Below are 23044 nucleotides of genomic sequence, written 5' to 3' on the forward strand. Positions count from 1 at the left end.
TTATTTATTCCCAGTTTTTACCGTTTGTTATTTTTTTTAACAGAAATACAGATTGGTTGAAACTGAATCATGTAAGACCTCAACAGTAATTTGAATTATATTTGAATCACATAGAAGCAGAAACAAGTGGAACTTACGGTCATAAAACTTTCGAGCATGATTTTTGTACTAAGATTCGAAAATCAACCAATCAAATTGCTGGATTTCATGTTTCGAGCATGGTTATTCTGCTCCGAGCACTGAGCAAAGTTTTATGCCTTCAAGGCCTGATGTTTTGATAGTATACACATACCATGTATAATACTTGTATTAGTATTCCAGTATACAGTCATATTATAACATTATGGTGCTTGATGGGGTTTGTTTTGCTTAATCTTTATACTGTGTTTTGTAGACTGGTCGTTTTTGGATTTTGCCAAGACATTGTCAGTTTCTTTTCAACTTGTGAGTCTAAATATCCCTTTAGTATCTTTTGTCTCTTTTGCTGTGTAGTTCCAAGTACTTGTAGATATATAATTTGTCTTTAATTTTAAGTCCAACACGTGACTTTAGACACCCCTAGACAGATTATCGGTATACAGAAATGGCTGACTTACAGGATAAACTCTGAATGTAATGCCTTATAGGCCACAACTTCTTAATGAAAATTCAAGCAGAAAAAACAAACACAGCTATATAATGATACTTAAGTTTATTATAAATATAGAACCATTTTCACCCCTGAAGCTATAAACACTGCACAATGAAAACCATGATGAATATTTACACAAAATCCCAAAGTAATAATACTAATGATTTGGTTGCCATAGCAACCAGACAACAAATTTAAGTGTCACCTACAAAGTGTTACAAAATAATAACCTTTGAAGGTATATCAATTATAGTCATCAATATATGATGAACTCATTTATGGCCTTAGTATTGGAAGTAAACATTCTCAGTTGACAAGAGTCATATATAAGTTACGAGGGTATGGATGGGGATTACAGAATACAGAATAATGACTGGCAAAATGTGATTTATGAATAACCACAAGAAAATCAAGAATCGAGAATAATGGGGGGCTAATATATATATATATAAAAAAAGAATATTAGATAAAATAAATTAAAAATAGAGAAAGTGGTCTACAGTATAAAAAAAAAAAAAAAAAAACAACCTGCATTTGGACCCCTCCATTATTGTTGATTAAATACCTAATTATGGTTTTCATGTCTGTTGATTAAAAGCAGACTATCCTTTCAGCGATTTTACAGCAATAATTAGTAGATGAAAATATCAGGTCATTTTTTTTATATAAACATCAGTAATTTTGAAGTTTTGGGAGCTTTAGATAAAGTGTGGACACAGGAAAATGTGGGAACATGAGATAATTAAAAATACATTTAGACTCTAGTCTTCTACTTTCAAATCGATGACAATACAAGAATCACATTTGATGTCTAGGCAAAACGACAATGTTAACAACAAAATCTGTTAGTTTTTTGATGATTGTGAACTCATGAATCAAAAACAGATTATTTTGTTTTGCAATGAAATAGTTGAGGTGCAATCAGGGTCAATACAAGTAACATTGTCATAATTATCTGTAACTGTAATATTATGTCTATAATAAACTTATTATTTTTTCTATATACAATGAAGAAAAATACATTTAATAAATAATTCATCATCAATATTTTTCATTTCCTATTGAAAAAAGACATTAAATCTCAGACAAATAGGAGAAAAGATAGCTTATTGAAAGTCAGAAGTTTGTGTATGCACTTATTATCGAAATTGTGGAACATAGACAAATTCGTAAGATTAGTTTCTGCGATTTCAGAAAATGCTGTTTATATAGAAATAATACTTGCAACATCTAAAATGCAAGATTTCATTCTTGTGATTTGTGAAACCTGTTCCTATACAATTGTTTCTAACTTTACACTAACTCATTGATCTTAATGATTTCTATGTGCAAGTTTTATGTTGAAAGGAACTTAATGTAATTGTCTACTTTAATATAGGATGGGTACAGGATAACATCTAGAAGTTATGATTATGACCTCATGCAGACCTGAGATGTAATGTTCACTATAATTATGATAAATAAGATATGGTTTGAATGGCAAAAGGGACATCTAATATCTTCTAGAGACCAAACACTATGACAGTGAATAGTTAAGCATGTACTTTGAAAACCACAGGTATAACCCCAGAATACAAAAAATTCTCTATAAATCGATTGGTCAACAAAAGATATTCAACACTGACTGTGCGAGGGCTGTATAGCCAGTCAAGGTCATTAAACACTTCCATTTGTTGATATTCAACAATAAACAATAAAGAGGTGTTTATCGGACTGGTATTCCAAAAAGACAATTTGAAGATCTGTATTGAGCATATACATGTACTGTGTGTTGCAATTTCATGATAAAACTTTATAAAAGTTGCTTAAATCTGATCCCTGAAAAGGACTCACTATAAAATTACTTGCTGAATATTGGTTTTCACTGTGTCCATAGAGATATTTGTTGACCATGAAGGATAAAAAAGCATGAAACCATTTTAAGTCTACTTAAAAAATATATTATTTATTTAAAGCCCAGATATATAGATATAGATATAGATAGTCTTACTTGATGGTTTGTTTACATAAAAGATTAATGTATTCCCAAGGGTAAAATGTGTGTTTGCATGAGAATGGTACTGTAATTACAGGTACTCCTACATTGTGTCATGAAAATAAGAGATTATTTATTTGAGAATAAGAGATTATTTATTTTGAGAATTAGAGATTATGTATTTTGAGAATTAGAGATTATGTATTTTGAGAATTAGATTATGTATTTTGAGAATTAGAGATTATGTATTTTGAGAATTAGAGATTATGTACTTTAAGAATTAGAGATTATGTATTTTGAGAATTAGAGACTAATTTGAAAATAAGAGATTATTCATTATAAAACTAGATTGTTCACTTCAAAATACAGGATTATTCATTTAATTAAAAATTCGAGATATTTATATGATCTGAAAATTACAACTGTGATTCTAAACGTATAAATTCCTTTTTTGTGGTAAAAAAATGAGTAATAATATGACATTGCACATCAACTTATTAACTGTTTTTGCATATATCATATTGATTTGGCCATTGAAAGGTGTAAAAATATAAAACCATTTATTCCTACTAAAAAAATTATGATTACTTTAAACCCAGATAACCCAGATAATAAAGTTTTAGATATATATAGTCTTACTTCATGAGTTCTTACGTAAACTATACAATTATATTCCCATATGTAAATATTTATATATTATCATATATATAATGCTGTGAAATTATTAATTGCATGATGTAGTCCCAACATACCCTTGACAAATATTATTTCTTTCATAAAAAATATCAATTATGATTTCAGAACAATAAGTTCATGTAGTGTGATCAAAACTTTAACTATTAGTCGTTTTTAATCTATAAATAACCTGTGTTAAGTCTTCTGTTTGATTTTTTTCCTATAAAATGTGTAATTGTAAATGATAAAACGCAAAGGAAATGTACATTACAACCAGCTGATCAAAGAAACCAATGAGACATGAGTTTATGTATTGTTAGTTATGGCTTAAAAACCTATAAAAAAATGTTGCGTAGATACAATTGTAAAGCTATTCAATGTATAAAAAAAATCCATGTTACATTAAACATATTATGCCATAATCTATACATAATGTATATGTCATTGTATGAAAATAGAACATTGCAAGGGTGTCCTCAAAAATCAAAAGGTATATTGTATCAGAAAAAGGGGGTACATGAAAAAATGTCCCCTTACCATCAAACAAGCACACATTTTTGCTAATACTGTTACAGATTTCTAAAAATAATTGCGAAGAAAATATTTGGAGTTTCAAAGTATCTTATGGGATTCTTATATTTATCTAATAAACAGTTTTATTTTCTCCATCAAGTCATTTTGACTCTTTACCGGTAACCAATAATCTATTTTGAATTATATTAACAAATATATCGACATAAAATAATCATACAAAAAAATGACAACAAAAAAAATAATCATGATGCAAATAATTGCAATGACAACGAAGGGAAATAACTCACATAAAAATGAAAGAAACAATATAATATAATACATCTGTTAATAACATACATGGAATGTTCTCGTTCATTTCACAGCTTCTGTTTATAGCACCTTTTATTGCACATACAGAAGCTAAAAATAGTAAATAAAACCTATTTCTATTCTCTCATTAATAAAAACATCAACATAAAAATAATAAACTTCATTGAAAGAAAGATCAGTTCTGCATTAAAAATTAAATAAATGTAGGAAAAATTTATTCTACAAAACTTTAATCCAAGAATAAATCTGACTTATCTCCCTTTTCCCATACTTTGTAAAATCTGATATAAAACTGAGTTATCTACCTTTAACCATACTTGATAAATTCTGATTTTAACTGAATCATCGCCACTTGATGTTGATTAAATTTATAGATATTTCTTTTTATAGTTAGATATAATTCAGATAGGGTGCTGTAACTCTTAAAATTTAACAATTACCTAGAGAATCCTATTATTATATGATTCAACATGGCTTTCTGACAGATTTCTTCCATCACAAAGGTATTTATTAAGTGTTTATTTCACATATAACTACAATGATCCTTGGAATTGATCATATCATAGATATAAAAAGATGTGGTATGAGTGGTCATGAAACAACTCTCTTTCCAAGTCACACTTTGTTAAAGTTAACTATTATAGGTCAAAGTTTGATCTTCAACTTAAGTCTTAAAGTCAATAAAAAAAATTCCTAACAAAATAATATAACAGCTGTGACCTACATGTTATATACGGTCCAAAAAACTGAAAAATTCTCAATCTTTGCTGAAGTTTATCATTGTATAGTACCTTTGATCATAATCTTAAATAAATCTTTATATGGATTCAATACCTTTATCCACCCTGTATCAAAACTTAGAATATTAGACCTATAAAGTAGACTGCTGTGCCTTCACTTCAAAAATTGTAATTAAGAAACTTTAGACCCTTTTTTAATATTTTTTCCTCAAAATTTATCAGTTCTATACACAGGCTGTGAAATGACATAGGAATTAACAAATGGAAGCACCATAATTTGTCATTACCAATATTAAATATACATCACAAACCAAGTGTTTCCTGTTTAAACACAAATGTGTACAAAAATCACACAATTTTCACAACATACTCAAATAGTGTACTGAATTTGTCCTTATATAAACCGTCCTAATATGATTTTTTTTTACATGAGTTTTCCAAAAAAGTATGTAATGTCTGAGATTTCACATTTGAAATGTCCGTTTTTTATCACCTTCAAAAAGATATCAATCATAATTTCCCTAATTAACAACACACTTTAGCAACAAGTGCATGTACTAAAGTTCCACATGAGAAAATAATAAAGTTGTGTAATTCAATTATATCAGAATACGTGATCAAACATATCATTGTAGACCAGACGGAAGCTATAAATCCCTAAGAGAATACAGATTCAAAGATTTCTGATAAACTTCAAAATACCGTAGAGGTTTAACTTTTCAATCATATATTTTCTCAGGTGTGTGAGATATTAGAAAATATTTGGACATGAAACAAAAGGTTTAACTTTTATAGCCTCCTTTTTCCCAGATGTTTGAAATATTAGAAAATATTAAGACTTGAAATAGAACATAAATTAAATCTAACAAAGAATCACAGATTGATTTTATAGGTTGCTAGTTCCATTACAGGAATGTTCAAAGGATCTTTTACTACCAGAGCTTTACTTCTGTTGTACAGATGTGTTAGAGTTGTCTCTCTTGCATCACTAATTGTCAAGTCTGGTAAAATGGAAGACAAAGTTACATCCTTACTTAAAGGACACTGAAGATAATTGGCATTAAATCCACATTTATATCCTCTACGATGTAAAATTAAACTTGTCCCATCATAATCAAGGTCAGAGTTCACCAAGTTTTTCAAACTGACCAATGAGATATCACAGGGTAAGGATTGACTCACCACATCAAAGCTTGGTCTGATGACCTCAGAGTTAATTGTTGTGTAGAACACTACAGGTGGTTGCTGAAGTGCTTCATTAATGATCATGGCTGACAATGATGAAGATGTTGTCATTGGTTCAGGCTCTGTGTTGTCTCTATATTCTATCTGTAAAATGAATTCACTGAGTGTTGGTTTGTTGTCTGTGATCCCCTGTCCGAGTCCTTTATTATCGTCATACATTAACTGTCTATCTAACATGATTTCTAATTCTCCTTGTTTTAAACTTGCCACACCATGAGCTTGTCCTGCATGGACAGTTACACGTTTGGTAGAATCTTCAATAATACTCATAGTGGTCAGAGGGAAATAGTTAGCTGCTATCCCAATTTCTGGTTTAGTTCTGCGTTTTATCAACTGGTACCCATTTTGATCACTATAATACTGGAGATTTTCATTCATAACGTCAGTATGCAATCTCATTATAATTTCCCAATCTTTTGTTTTGGATGCATGCATATCTACTACATTCTGTATGTGAAAGTTTTGGCCTTGTTCTGTTGGCACTTTGTAGAGAATAACTGTATGATGAATTATTGGATGTAAAACTTCAATCTTTGACATAAGGGGCCCTTCTGTTACTCGTACAACAGGTTGACCCCAGACATTAGGTAACGGATCTGCCTCCCCTTTTGGAAAAAATATATATGCACCGCTACCTCTTGAAGTGTAATACATAAATTGTATTTGGATATTTGTGACATTTCCTGTTCTTTTGTCTAGTACTTTCTGTAAGAGCCCTGTAACAGGGTCAAACTCTCCCAAAATAAAGTCATTTTCAATTTGTAATATCTGACTTTGTTTTGGTTGGAATACTGGACGATTCTGAGCAAACTTTAAATTTGGTGCTACGTCTAACTCCATTGAATTGTGAACACTCAGTAAAGAAGGATACATTTCCTTACAATCACCTTTCCTCAATAAGAATGTGTGTATTCCAAGTGGAGGTAACTCTACCAAAAATGTTATTTCAAACTTTGATCTAGAAACAGAAACTTTCGAAATCCATACTGGATTTAGTTGATATGACATTATTTTCATATTTTTATCCAAAACTTGTAAATCATCATTGTTAACTATTACAGAAATTAACATATTTCTATTTTTAGGTAAAGGATTGAACACAACTATGGTGGTTCCTGAATCAGAAATTGATATGGTTCGTTGACTTGTTCTGACGTTAAACTTTTGTCGAACAAGAACTGGTGATAAAATTAAGGGAGATGTGAATTTTCCTTTGGTCAATAAAGTCTGCAGAGCCATACTCATAACTTTTTGGGTGTCGTTATAAGCTTCTAAAAGTTTGCTTTCATAATTTTCCATAACATAATCTTTTGATGTCCCTGTTATTGCATCATGATGTAAAAATAGACCTAAGTGTCGTCTGGCCTGTTGTAATAGTGAAGCTGTTTCATGAGAGTGTGCAAACTTTACATTCCATTTGTTACAATAACCAAATGCAAGGGTATTGAGAATATCAGCTGTTCTCAAATTTGATTCAACTTCACGTGAGAAGCGTTTATCAAATGGCCTTGTAGTGTAAAATCCAGTCCAATAAAGATAATTTTGATCAGAGTACGGAAAAAAATCTCCTGCTAATGTTGGAAAACTCTTTTTCCTACTTTCTCTTTTCAGAAGTGAAAAATAATCGGCAACGGTTCCAAACTGTACATTGATGTTCCAATCTTTTCTAGAATTTAAATACCTCATTAACTGTTGGTAGTTATTATATTGTTCATCCCATTCGTGTAAAGAATCATATCTAAAATCATCCCCAATTGGCACAAGAATTGTATTATACTCATACAAGCTGGATTTCTTACGGAATTGCTGGTATAAGAAATTGGCCATTTTATCAATATTGGCACCTGTTATTTTCCTTTTGGCGAAGGCCTTTTTCTCAGGATTATCAGAATGACGGAAATCAAATTGAAAACAAACATACGGATCAGGTCCACAAGTATATTGTATACTATATAACATGTACGGCATTACATGACATAAAATATCATATTTTCCTGACGTATCCCATGGCTGATGCCACTTATACTCCAAACTTTTAACTGATGCAAGGGCACTTTTGGTTGCTTGATGAATTCTTTGTATGACCATATTATCTATGCCTGATTTCTTAAGAATATATGGTACCGTCCCAGAATGTCCAAATGGATCTATTGACCAGCTGTTCTTTGGTTTTACATGTAAGTTTTCATATAACCATAAATGTCCTTCCATCAGTTGATCGATCACTGAAACATAATGAGTAGAGGCCTCGTCTGGCATTACCCAGCCCCCTAACACGATCTCTAACTGTCCACGCTTCACTAAGTTCCGAACATGAACTTTGGTATCATCTTCTAGTTCATTCCACCACATACTTAGAAACACGGTCTCCGCCCATACAAAAGTCATATTTGGATATTGTTTTAATTTAATCACCATATTATTTAGAATCTTCTTTGTCGTGTAAACATAGTATTCTTCTAAAGTCCGCAGCCAACCAGCATCATTGTGAGAATGTGGAATCAAAATAACATTTAATTTTTCTGGAATGTCGTCGGGATCATAAGATTTTGTTGGCAGTTCATACTGTCCATTGCTAAGTGTATCATATTTAGCTTTATCACGGAGATACAAAGATGTCAAGTTGGAAAATGACTTGAGGTTGTCCAGCACACGACACTGCTGTTGGTCTGGTTCTTGCCAATCATAATTAGTTAGATGAAGAGGTGATTCACGGAGACTGACTTTTACTTGTTCTGAATCTGTGAGATTTACAAGGTGAACGTTTGCAAGGAATATCAGGTAAACGACAACAATTAAACTTGTAGCTGCAATACATACAAGACGTTGATGAAATTTCATGCTGCCATCTTGTTGCCATAGAAACAACAGCTTCTCAAACCAACCTGGAAAAAAACCCAACAATATGTTAGTTTAAAAATATCATATCAATAAAACAAGATCCAAGTTCGTGTACAAAATGTAAAAACCAAAAGTCAAGATGTCAACACAAAATCTTAAGGTGGTACCTGACACTACAGGGAGATGACTCTGTAAAATCAGCTAAACGTTTTAATTACGTTGCGTTGTTAAGGGAATATTAAGCTTCTCAATGATCACTTTTAGTGTTTGTCAAACTACTTTATAAACCAGTGTAGTTTTTCTGATAAAATGGTTGGTTCAAATTTTTGAAATTTTTATATATATTTTTTGTCAAAGGGTCAAAATACTTTGTCAAAATTTTATGAAAATTAAACGAGCCAAATTAATTTTAAGGACGCTGTTGGGTACCACCTTAACCCTTTCCTCCATAATTACGCCTTTTGACGCCACCCCCCTTACTCCATAATGACGCCTTTTGACGCCTGTGTAGTACCTCAGTTGAAACACTTTGACTACAAAGTGTCTGCAGTTGACTTAATAAAATTTGTATCCAATATGAAAAGGAATATCATAGGAATATCCGACTTAAATTTATTTGATGAAATAGTTGTTTTTCGCAATGGCTTAATACTTTAAAGCTTATGTTCAGCATTTTATAAAAAAATCCTATGCGAATCAAGTATGCAAAAAAAAAAATTCAATGGAGGAAAGGGTTTTTAAGAGACAAGTTATCAACATAATATAAGGCCATAAAATAAAATAACCTAGATTAACACACCCCTTTCTACAGAACCAAATTTTTTTTACGAAAAATAATATCCTTTGGATTATCTAAAACCAGTTATATATTTTTTTTTATGGTTTCTGACTATTTTATTTTACTACAATTTTTCCCCAAAATTGGTGAACCAAAAATAAATCCCTTCCTTATAATGGTATTGCGAGTGACATTAGTTTATGAATGACACACACCTATAACACAATTTTCTACAAAAGGAAATACCTTTACCGTGTCAGTAATATGGCAGTTTTTTTCCATTTGTTTGATGTGTTTGAGCTTTTGATTTTTGATTTTGCCATTGTCATGATTATTATAAGGCACTTCCATTTGAATTTTAGTTGGAGTGTGGTATATTTGTTATTTTACTTTTGTTTTAAATGTTATAAAGATCCAAGTTAAGACAACTTTGTCAAGCATTATAAGCTATTTTCAAAAAGCATGCAGGATTAAGGCTAATGTAGTGATAGAGCACTGATATTCAATCTGCGATCCAGTATCTTGATCAGTAACAGAACAAATGTTATCTATTTGTGTAAATGAACCAACATGTTTCCTTCCATTTCTGTTACACAATCAATTTAAATCTTACTAATGTCATGTCGAGAACTTCTCTCAAATAATGACATAAAAATTGGCTCCTATCAATTATATTACATTATCTAAATCTAAACTTTGAAACAAAAAACAAAACATAACAACTTTTCTTATCATGTTTTTTCAGCTTTAAATATTTTCCCATGGTTTATTTTTACCTGTTGTTATATTTTCATGTAAGATTTATTTGCCCTCTGAAACAGGTGTATGCACTCTACTTGTTAAAAGATATTCTGTTCAATATCATTTCTCTGTTATGCCATAATCAAAATATATATATATGCAAATCAGATGTGGATCAAGGATTCTGAAAAGGGGGGACAAGGGCCCCAAACTCAACATAATTTGGGGTGGTATAGGTATATATAAAAAAGCTAGATATCCATAACATAAAAGTAACTACACAAGGGGCCCAGGCACACCCAACCCGAAAATCCGCTTAGAACTGCCCTATTATTTTTATTAGTGTCTGGATTCTTTGATTTTTAAACAATCTTAAATTCTGAATTAATAAGGCTATTTATTTTAGGGACAGGTCTAGGAGCAAAAAGGAACAAAGTGTTCACAAGTATTTAGTTTTTCAGATAACAAGACTAAACCTTTTTTAAAACTTAATAACAATTGCATGTGGTGTTTTCCAGTGACATTTTAAAGTCAGCAAAAATAAGAAAAGGGCTGTAGGGCAGCAGTCCAAAAGTAACTTTGAAACAAAAACCTCCAAACATAGCTTTTTTTATCAAGACACATGCATGTTTTTTACTTAAGAAACAAAATATCTGTTTGATTTGATAAGCAGAAATTTCCTAAATTTCAATGGAAACAACTATGATTTTACCACCCTTTCCCTTCATTCGAATCAAACATTCTTTTTTTTTAAACGAATTGAGTTAAACAATTTATTTACCCATCCGCCTTTTGAAAGAGATAATAATAAGCGAAGTTATGCTGCCACTCTCTAATCATCTTGTATCTAAACTCTTCAGAACAACCTCTACCATATTCTTCAATTTACTCTCTAAGCATCTACAGTTGTATCTCCAGATTGAACAGAAATAAAAACATCCTCTTTTTACAGGAACATCTTCCTGCAGTCTAATTCTCCCCTTTTCAGTTTCATTACCCTCCCCTTTATTTACAGGTGTTTCTCCTCCAAACTAAAAGGGTATTAGATTACCCTTGTTTTATCAGAACCCCTCCTGCCTATCTCTCATCTGAGTAATCCTCCATCAGACAGCCATGTTTACTTAACCGTTAAACATCACAGTCAAACATATGTTTTTCAACAGTTATCAACTTACTAAATATCAACAAAATGGGGAGGAATGTTGAAAAATACCTCCGTATCAAAACACAATTATCAAAGTTTCCCACTGGCATAACATCCCCTAACCTAAACAAACTGTCCATTTTAAGATATGCACTTTTAAAATAGCACTCATCATGATGAAATATTCTCTTTCTGATGAAGAGATAGACAAGTTAAAACCTTGGAAATTCTTATCACTTAAATACATGTTATATCGTATAGCAATCTTCTAACAAAACAGAAGATTTAATTTGAAAAAACTTTTCTAAATAATAGTTTTATTGATAAAAAAAAGTATGTGAAGTTAAATACTGGTAAAGCAATTGTAATCAAATAAATCTATTAATAAGTATAGAAGTTAAACAAACCAACAGTTTTCTTATAAAAACACCCAGAAAATAAAAACATAGCTTTTTGCAAAGAATTATGTAGAAAAAAAAAGAGATGTTCTGTAATGATTGCCAATGAGACAGCTATTCACCACAAAGATATAGACAATGACCAATTACTGTACAACCTTAAATAATGAACTAAATCCTTAGGCCCATATCCTGTTATACAAATATAAAAAGGGGGAGGGGGGGCAAAATGAGAAACAATCTCTAAAAGCAAATTTACAGCCTGATTTAACCTAGTTACTTTTACCAAGCTTAAGTTTCTTCTTTAAAACAATAATTCAATGAACAATGGGAGATAACTCAATTTGAAACAGAAGAAAACTGTTATAACAATTGGAAAGTGAGAAAAAAAAAATGCTTTCCATTTTGACAGATAAACATAACTGTTGGTTAATCTAAAATATTCAAATTCTCAGTTTGCTATCTTGTTTTTCGCAACATAAATTATATAGGGAAACTATCAGAAAAATTCTGAATTCTAATGTTATATACAAATATCATCCATGAAGTTATTTACAAGTAAAAATAATGCATCAAATATTAATTAAATATAACTCTAATCCCACCATATGCAATGTCCTGGTATGAAATTGTCACAGGCTGTCTTTGTTTAAATCAAAGAGTTTTTTGTGGTTTGAAGATTCTGGATTTGATAGTATATATATTAGATAAACTCTGTCTAATCTTATTTAACAAGTTTGTTTATCTTCAGTTATTTTTGTCTAGACTCTGGATCCAAACCTGATTTTCAAATTGGTGCTTTTTCCAAAAAAATGGTGTCAGAAAGCAAATATCTTTACATCAAAATGAAACCAACATCAACCAGGGGTTAGTTAATTCATAAAATTAAAATTAGAATGTTGTGTGATGTACTCTTGATCCATATATGATCTTCCAGTAGGTACATTTTCCCCCCAAAAAAATTGGATGTCACAAGGAAAAAATCTTCACTTCATCAAACATTTTCCTCAAAATTAACACAAGGATTGGAATCACAGCAAAATGTAGTACATTTATAGACACCTCTCTATTGTTGAAAAATAAATGAAACATCTTAATGTACTTTATTTATTTTTGATTTATCTATATTAAATTGTTGTAGGGTTGCTGTCCCAATGATATACATGTGGTACTCTAAGTTTTTTCAACATCAGTCCTCTAAAATAGAACTATAAATTATTTACATTAAAATTTCATTAAATGAGGTGCATCTTGCTTATCCATTAAATAAGATTAAATTGCTTAAACTGCTTGTCCTCAGTTCTAAACACTGAGTAAAAAGGAGCCTATGTAACAGGTATTGTCGAATGCGCATCTGGTGCAAGAAAATTGGTACCGTTTATTTTATTAAAACTGTTGGATATATATTTTAAAAGTGTTATCAAAATTGCATGTCATTTGATTATCATGTAATGTTAATATCTAATATGTGCAGATAGTAAAATGTCAAGTAATTTTGCATCAAACCGCCAATTTCCCCCTAAAAACAATTGCCAAAATCTAAATCAGTATACAGTAACCTTGAATAACATGCAGTGTATAATTTTCTGCCTGGATTAACCACAGAAATACATGAATAACCTGTAATAAAGTAATATTTATCAGTATAAGAGGGGATGGTTTAAGACAATACTCCTAGTGAGATATAATGGAAACTTGGCAGGAGGCTATCCTTTGGGGGAGAGATATCCACTGATAACAGGCCTAACATCTTCTTTATACTGATAATCATTTAACTCTACTGCTCAAGTATATGCAGTATCTATCTTGTCTATAGCATATAGAATTATTTTTAGTTATATTTACAGTTTTCAATATTAATGTTTACATCATTTCATTTTTATTTATTTTATTTTGGTTTAATTCAATTCATTTAAGTGTTATCTTTATAATCATAAAACTTATTAAATTGCTACAGTGCCTGTTTCATTTGCAATCTTCTCCATTTTGCCAACCCCTAAATCTTGCCTATGTTTAAGTATATGCATTATCTATCATGTCTTTAGCATGGAATATAATTTTAAGTTATTTTTACAGTTCTTAATACATGTATTAATGTTAAAGTTGATTTTTATCTATTTTAGTTTGGTGTAATTCAATTCATTTAACTGTTATCTTAACAATCATAAAACTTATTGAAATTGCTACCTGTTTTATGCGCCATCTTAAAATATGGTCAACCTCTTAATTTCACCTATGTTCATCTTACAATTTCTTCATAAACAAAAATAATATCTGTATTCTTTATATGATTTAAACTGCTTAGTGGCCTTCTTGTTATGTGATAACCAAACTGATGCTATCCCTAGCAAGTTTTAATAGTCAGACTTCAAATTTGGTATTTGCTGCTTCCCGAGTAAGTATGAAAAGTTCAGAGCCTTAAGACTGGTCATTCATGGAGTTAGAGGAATGTGTCTAATTGGATTGACATGTCTTCATATAGGCTATTGCCATATAAAATAGCATCCTCAATATCTGGCTCTCTGTGGGACATTCAGGACAAAACAGGGTTCAGATTTATTTAAAATTAGCATGATGTTGCGTGGAATGTCTTCCTTTTGAACCTCTCTTCACTTTGGAAAAAGCATTGATATAGATGGAAGGGTTTTATGATGATGTCTTGTCTTATATGCGACTAAGATGTTGTTGTTGGTTGCTTGCTTAACGTCCTGTTGCAAATGTCTCATGCATATTCAGGACGAGAACAAGTTCACAATAAATACAATAGGTAGGCTGATACAATAGAGGCCATCTGGGATGATGTTTGGGAAAATTTGGACTGCCACTGGAAAATAAGGTTATATTAGATAGGGACAGAAATTTTGCCATGCAACAGGACCCCTCAAAGAGTTATTGCAAGGGTTCTTAACGTGCCACTAAGATGTAAACATCCAACCATGCAAACTTTTTTCATAGTAACCTGGTTCCATTACCCCTTGGGTTAAAGTTACTGAAAATAGCAGTTTTTATTCCCACACCAGTGTCAGTTTGATTTAAATCTCTAAAACAGAAGTCAATTTTATTTACATTATCCTAGATTACAAAATAGATTTAAATTTCACTGAAACACATGTTAATACTAAAATCTTCATTGAAAACCAGACAATATTGAATCAGACCATATCCCTTTCATTTCCTCTGCCTAAAATAAAATTAACAAGTCGCTACAAATCACAATTCTGTGTAAGATAGATCACTTTAATCAATCTTACCGGAAAGAATACACCAAAACAGTCAAATACATCTGTGTAATATAATTTTCGAAAGTATTTTTTAATCAAGCAAGCTTCAACAGTGACTAAAATAGATTGTTATCGAAATTAGTAAAACTCGAAAGTAATCACTTCACAATTTTAAAATATGAAAACTTGTAATGTAGTGAAATTTTAAATTTATGTTTTGAAATTTTATTATGGATGTGTGGCTCTCTTTAATTTGGTTAGTATGCATGGGATCTTTTTGAGAATTCCTACAAAATTGCCACACATGTACCAGTTTATATATTTAGAAAAGAAAACTATCCGACATACCTGTAGCCTTACAAGACAAATATGATATACCACGGCTAACTTTTCTGAATATAAACAGAGACATCTTATTTCTACAGCAACCAAGCAAAACAAAGTTGTGAATAAATTGTGAACAAATTGATCAGAGGCTATAAATACGAAAAACATATATCAAAGAAAATTTTAAATACGTGTAAAATAATGTGTCCATTAGCCCATATATAGCTGACCTCTTTGCATAGAAATTGAAAATATGCAAAGAGAAAACCTGTCACATATAAAAAGTATTTCAAGCATAAGCAATTTGTTTTTTTTTAATTTTTAAATGTTTTACAATTTTAATGTTTTTGCTTTTACTGTTTTACATTTGTCAATTGTCAGGGCATTTTAGAACTCACTATAGAGTATAGTTTTGCTTATTGTTGAAGGCTTTAAGTTGACCTATGAATCCTTAAATCAGGGCATTTTAGAACTCACTATAGAGTATAGTTTTGCTTATTGTTGAAGGCTTTAAGTTGACCTATGAATCCTTAAATCAGGGCATTTTAGAACTCACTATAGAGTATAGTTTTGCTTATTGTTGAAGGCTTTAAGTTGACCTATGAATCCTTAAATCAGGGCATTTTAGAACTCACTATAGAGTATAGTTTTGCTTATTGTTGAAGGCTTTAAGTTGACCTATGAATCCTTAAATCAACTGCATTTGGACTCTGTTTGATAGTTGAATTTTATTGGCAATAATACTGCATCTCCTTACTTTAAATTGGTGATCGGTTTTTCTTTTAAACAAAATTTAAAGCTGAATTTTCTACAATCAGGTGTTTGTACAATTTCCCAAATAAAATTCATCATTTTTTTGACAGTTTTCATATCTTCATTTCCTGATACATAAGACAGGTTGCTTAAGCCAGAACATTTTTTATGCGAAATGTGCTATTAAATTAGTGAATCTATTTTGGGTTGAACTTTTTTTTTACATTTTTTATTTTGCAAAAAACTTATGTTTATGACTAGGAGTAGTTATTGTAGGTTACATGACCTACTGTGAAAACATAAGTGTTGTGTATTATATTACACATATATTAAAGATACCATGTGAATTTATGATGAAATATAATCCTAATCCAATTTCAGAGGTTATTGTAAAATTCATAAACTCTTTATTCTATAAATTAAAACATAAGTTGTAATGTCAACAACACTTAATTCTCTTAGTCAAATGATGATGTTAGACAGGTGCCTGCAAATTAACATTTAATTCGAAAATTGCAAACATATTTCAATTTCCCTTCACAAAAAATGATTTAGTATTGTATAAGTATATAAATAAATTTGGTGTTTTTTAACTGTCTTCTGATTGGTTAAATTTTTTAGTTTTATTTTCAATGTTGTCAATTTTGATGGCGACACGCCCACTCTGACGTTGTGTATCCATACGCCAACATGTGTGTACGGTTGTTTTTGTCAATAAAATAATATTAAAAAAATCTTTGAGCCTTATGTTTGATAGAAATTTATTTATAATAAATGGCAATAATTTATTTTGATTTTATTGAACCATAAAACTAATTTTTGACTCTTCACATTTTACATAATCCGCTTCGCGGATTATTCAATGTGAAGAGTCAAAAATTAGTTTTATGGTTCAATAAAATCAAAATAAATAAAAGCCATTCATTAAATGTACTTTTAACTCCCAGCTTTTTGAAAAGCAGGGTATAAAGATGGACAAGGAGAAATTAGTACCCTCAAAAAATAATTTGCTGTGTTTGAGAGGATGATACTGTGGATTCATTAATACATTCGTTGAATACTATAATTATCTTGGATTTCGTGGGTACAGGAGAACCACGAATTCCAATGTTCAACGAAATACAAATTTTGTAAAGGAATGAGTGTAAACTTTGGCAGAACCACGAAATTAGATATCCACGAATATGTAAGTTTTTCTCAAACCACGAAAATTGGTACCCACGAAAATAAATGAATCCACAGTATCTGAAGAAATCAAGTTTTCTCTTGATTATTTTCTAATGAAAATGGATATGAAAAGATATTAGTACAAGTAATGCAACATGTACATCACAAAGAAATGAGGAGTTAATTTGTTAAGTCGACCCAAATTATATCTTTTTATTGTCTGTCTGAGAAAATCCCCTCTTCATCAAAAATTATTATCATGTGACCTACAAATATGACCTTTCTAAAGAAAACAAGTCACCCTATAAGCATGCATAGGGAATCAATGATTTGGTGAAAATTTGATGTATGTTGGAAACCTCTTTTGGGCGGACATGGATTTAACCAAAAAGCTACATGGGGGAACATATTTGTTAAGACAAGTTACATATATATAAAGAGAGAGACTTCACTTAGAACTAGCTATAAACCCAATATTCTTATTTCTTTATTCAAACTTTGTTGATAATGATAATAGCCATGCAAGTTCTTGAGAACTAACATTATCTTAAATGTGTTTTTATTCTAATTTTTTTATTTGTCTAAACCTTATTTTTGATAGATAAACTTTACATATCTTGCAGTAGCCTAAAAATATTCATTCATAAAACAATTTGATAGGTATGAAACAATCAACTATTTAAAGATGTGGTAATAAATTTTATGAAAGTGTTAAAAAGTATTTGATGTATCAAGATAAGGGGAGATAACACAGTAGAAAACACTGATCTATGAAACTGGATGATCAGTTTTACTACAGGCTTAATGGTGTTAGATGTCTGGCTGATCTAGAGATCATTATCCTCCAATGTTACAGATGGTCACGAATGATATCGTGTTTTTTTTGCGAACTTGGCCAAAAATGCCAAGATTGCATTGAGAATATATTTATCAATATCTTATTAAGGTGGTACCTAACACTACAGGGAGATAACTCTGTAAAGTAAGCTCAACGTTTTAATGACGTTGTGTTGTAAAAGTAATATAAAGCATCTCAATGATCAAAATTGGTGTTTGTCAAACTGCTATATAACCAGTGTAATTTTTCTGACTTTCGGTTGGTTAAAAAATTTTGAAATTTTTATAGTTTTGTTAAATGGTCAAAGTAAATATTTTGACAAAATTTTATGAAAATTAAACAAGCCAAATTAATTTAAGTGAAAGTGTTGGGTACCACCTTAAGTAACCAAATAATAGATTGATTAGAACCAAACTTATCAACACTGATACCATGGTGTTTTAAAAATAAGAAGATGTAGTATGATTGCCAAAGAGACAACTCTCCACAAAGAGACCAAATGACAATGAAATTCTTTGATATACTCCTCTGGCTTATATAAGCACTATGAGGTTTATTTGAATATTCCTACCTAGATTCTGATATTAAAGGAATTCTATACTGGCAAATAGGTATCATGCAAATTAGAGTCATTTTATGTTTCTTGATGATATATATATATATTTTAACATCCATTTAAAGAAATGGTGGATTTTTTCAAGAGTTGATAAAGGACTGCTTAGCTTAGAAATCCTTATATTTTATTATGAGTTAAAAAGATATAATTGTTTGAATAATTGTCCTTTAATATCTAGTTTTGTTAATTGTTGAAGATGTATTGTGACCTATGGTTGTTTAAATTCTGGTAGAAAATTGTCTGATTGGTAATCAAACCACATCTAGTAATTTGTATCAGTGATTCAGGATTATACATTTTATCTTTCTTCAAAGATGAGCAGTTGGTAAAAGATTACAGTTAAAAGTGTGGATTTGTTGTAGTGCATAGCACGATTGGTTCAATGGTTTTTATTCCGTAAAGATGAACCATAAATTAAGTACAAAATTCTTAAAGGATTGTGTGCGAAATCACATAAAGAAAGTTATACATCCTAAAAATTTAAATTTTCTTAAAATCAAAATTCACAGGTAGCCACGAAAATAAATAAATTTAGGGTAATGATTAGATGTCCATAACCCCTGCTTCCGGGATCCTTTGTATAACAATAGAAATCTTGAGAAAGTCATCCCCCGCAAATGTTTTATAGTAACACCCTTAGTATGATCCCAGTAATAGAATTAACTACAGTACAAATCATTTAACATTATCTGATTAATTCTAATCAGACATCAGTACAAATTCACTGATAACTGGCCATGGAAGTGTGTTATTCCTTGATTAATTACTTAATCAGACCAGCCAAAATTATCAGGCAAGGTTTTTGCATATCAGAGCATATGGGAGTTAAAAAAAATACCACATACTAAATGTATTTAATAGTAAAACAATTGCATTTAAAACCAGTGAATGTCACTCAAATACATCTGTCACTTCTGTCAGAGCATATATTTATTTGAAAGAAAGTACAAATGCAATAAAAATTTTGGTTTATTTTTCCTTTTTATTCTTATCTCCATCTTAATTTAGCAATGAGTCCTTCCCTTCCTGTTTGAAAGTCATAGAGGAACAACAATCTTAATGCCTCCATGCAAGTTTTATTTCCAGAAAACCAAAACCAACATCGGAACATACAGAAAGTTTTGAACCATCTTGAATAAAAATTAAGTAAGACATACTAATAAGAACTCATTGTGGATTTGATTTCATTATTTATAAATTCAGCTCTTAGTCTAAGGTTACTGAGGATGCTGAATGACTAATATGAGCCAACCAAAACATTGTAGGTTTTTTTCAACTTGCAGCAGATTTGTATGTTTCCCCCTTCATGTTTTAAGTTAGATTGTCATTCTTTGCCTCCTTATCTGAGAAATAATTACATTTCCCATAATGCTTTGAAGTCTTAAGGACATAAGTGGTCACTTTAGTTAAATGTTTACTTGTATTTTCCTCTCAATTCCATCATACATGTGTTCCAATCAACCAAATCTCCACGAGAAACCAAATGACACAGAAATTAACAACTAAAGGGATCTGTAAGGCCTTCAACAATGAGTAAAACCCATACCACAAGTCTGTATATTGAACTATCATATTGCACTTGTTTCAAAAACACTAGATACACTCTGATTTAAAAATATGTTACTGTTACTCAATAACAATCAAATTCTTTCAATTTTTTTTGTAGGGTTCAATGTTAATTTATCAGGGCAACAGATAAAGGATTCTAGATTTTGTAGAATGTCTATCATTCAAGATTAAAAACTAGAAAATAAATCACTTAAACACTTTCTATAAAGGATCCTATCTACATTCCAAATCTACACTTTTAAACTAGTTAAAAAAAATCAGTCATCTCAGGACACAGATATCTTGAGTAGGCATATGCCAATATTAAAAAAAAATACAAAGAAATTAACTTTTATAAAACATCTGGTAACGACCACAATTTATTTATATTTTTAAGAAATATGAACAGGGATTACCATTTCAAAGACAATTTGCTGCAGGGACATATATTAATATTTTATAGCCTATACGAGAAACAGAAATAACTATTTTATAGAGCACTGTGGTGAAGTATTACAAACCAAGGATTGTTGCCGATATTGCACATAATTTTATGTATCTGATAAAAATATGAAAACACGGAACACATGACTAAATATAATTACACAAACACAAAACTAGACAATGTCTTTCTTTGACAGATAATGGTTCTTCTATTAAGCTATCAATGTATTACTCATATGGGGTAAAATATCGATAATTATAGTAACAAAAACTGTTTCAACAAAGTTCTTACCCAGTAAAATGTATTTGTATATTTTGTATGATGATGGTAACAAAATAATTGTGTATAAGAGATATGATCAATTTATGATACTGCACTATTATACAATTTTTGATACTGCACTATTATACAATTTAAATCAGATTCTATGATTCATAGGATTAGTTTCATTAATGAAACCTGGGCATGAGTAATGTCCCTTTTTAAACTGTTTTTACGCAATATTATGCATATACATGTATGTTATATGTGTCATAACCTGAGGTAAAAGTGTTGAAAACCCACAATTAGGACCTGTATTATCTTTTTTTACAAATGAATTGATAAATAAAGAATGTTTATTGTCTTATATATCTTTGCAAAGTTTATACAGTGTGTGGGCAAAGATGCACCTACTACGGTATCTGAGAAGGGACATTGCCAAAAGACCCCTGAAGTTAGTTATATAGCGATAATGCATTACAAAATATATCTAGGTACCAAAGTATTGTGATTACAAAACATGTTAATAAACCTTACAGGCATAACTAAATTTCATTATCTTTTGAGGCGAGATGTATAGGGGACACAGCCACGTTAACTTTTATTTCTATAGAAGTCGCTCTTCACTATACTACTACCTGTCGATACATTTATTTTTGGCATTGCACAAGTCATGTCTTCTTTGACTATTAATGACGTTAAAATACTAAATCCCTGTGATGTGTTTTAGTCGATTTTAGTCTCTGATGCATGATTTTTTACTATTAATTGGTTTTGGCTTTTAACTAGCTGTCAGTAACTGCGAGTACTCTCAAATCGTATTTTCTTGTTAATTCGACCTGTTGATACTGTTTATAATGCTTTTTTGTCATTTTTTATTAATATGGATCTTGGCTGTATACCAGCTTTGATTATTTGTAATATCTTCAATTTTTCACTTATTCTTACAACATTTGTATAAACTTCAAGATTATAAAAAAACGGTTTTTTTCTAAAGTGAACATTGATTGGTTAAATATTTCTCAGTGTGTTTGAATTTATTTGATAGCCTTTTGGTCATGACTGTTTGTCTCTAATATTTAATTAACTGTGCATTTGTATTCAGATATCGCAGATCAAATTTATTCGTTCTTTGTGTAATCATACGTTTTTTGATTGAGTTAAGTCTGCTAATTGATATTTTATCGTATGTTTTTATATGTTGTGATGTTATGCTATTGTTTCAGAAAAAGGGAGAAGGTTTGGGCCCATTAAAACGTTTAATCCCGCTGCAAATGTTTGCACCTGTCCTAAGTCAGGAATCTGATGTACAGTAGTTGTCGTTTGTTTATGTAATATATACGTGTTTCTCGTTTCTCGTTTTGTTTATATAGATTAGACCGTTGGTTTTCCCGTTTGAATGGTTTTACACTAGTAATTTTGGGGCCCTTTATAGCTTGTTGTTCGGTGTGAGCCAAGGCTCCGTGTTGAAGGCCGTACTTTAACCTATAATGGTTTAATTTTTAAATTGTTATTTGGATGGAGAGTTGTCTCATTGGCACTCACACCACATCTTCCTATATCTATGAAATAAGTTTTTTATCATATCTTTTTTTTAATTGAAAAGAAGGGATTTGCTGCATTTTCAGTAAAGAAAATGTGACATACAATTGCATATTTCACTGTTAGATTAATATACTGTCGATTCATTATTATTTGTTGGATACCAATTTTCATGGTTTTCATGGGTACAGTTGAAGCACGAATTAAAATGTTCAACGAATTACACATTTTCTATAGGATATGTATGCAGCGATTACTAAAACCACGAAATCAAATACCAACAAAAATGCAAGTTTTCCTCAATCCACGAAAATA

At 30.5% G+C, this 23044-nt stretch overlaps 1 protein-coding gene across 2 annotated transcripts in view; it reads right to left on the minus strand.

The window, feature by feature from the left end:
• Positions 1-674: 674 nt before the first annotated feature.
• LOC134710077 (alpha-mannosidase 2x-like) overlaps positions 675-23044 on the minus strand; it is a 34840-nt gene continuing 12470 nt past the window's right edge. For both annotated transcript variants that reach the window (XM_063570254.1, XM_063570253.1), the window contains exon 2: positions 675-8994. In XM_063570254.1, the coding sequence (XP_063426324.1) occupies positions 5738-8950 (3213 nt within the window). In that variant the 5' untranslated portion in view covers positions 8951-8994 and the 3' untranslated portion in view covers positions 675-5737. The remainder of the gene's footprint in view (positions 8995-23044) is intronic.

This window comes from Mytilus trossulus, chromosome 3 (genome assembly GCF_036588685.1).
Source record: "Mytilus trossulus isolate FHL-02 chromosome 3, PNRI_Mtr1.1.1.hap1, whole genome shotgun sequence".
NCBI classification, from domain to species: Eukaryota; Metazoa; Mollusca; class Bivalvia; order Mytilida; family Mytilidae; genus Mytilus; species Mytilus trossulus.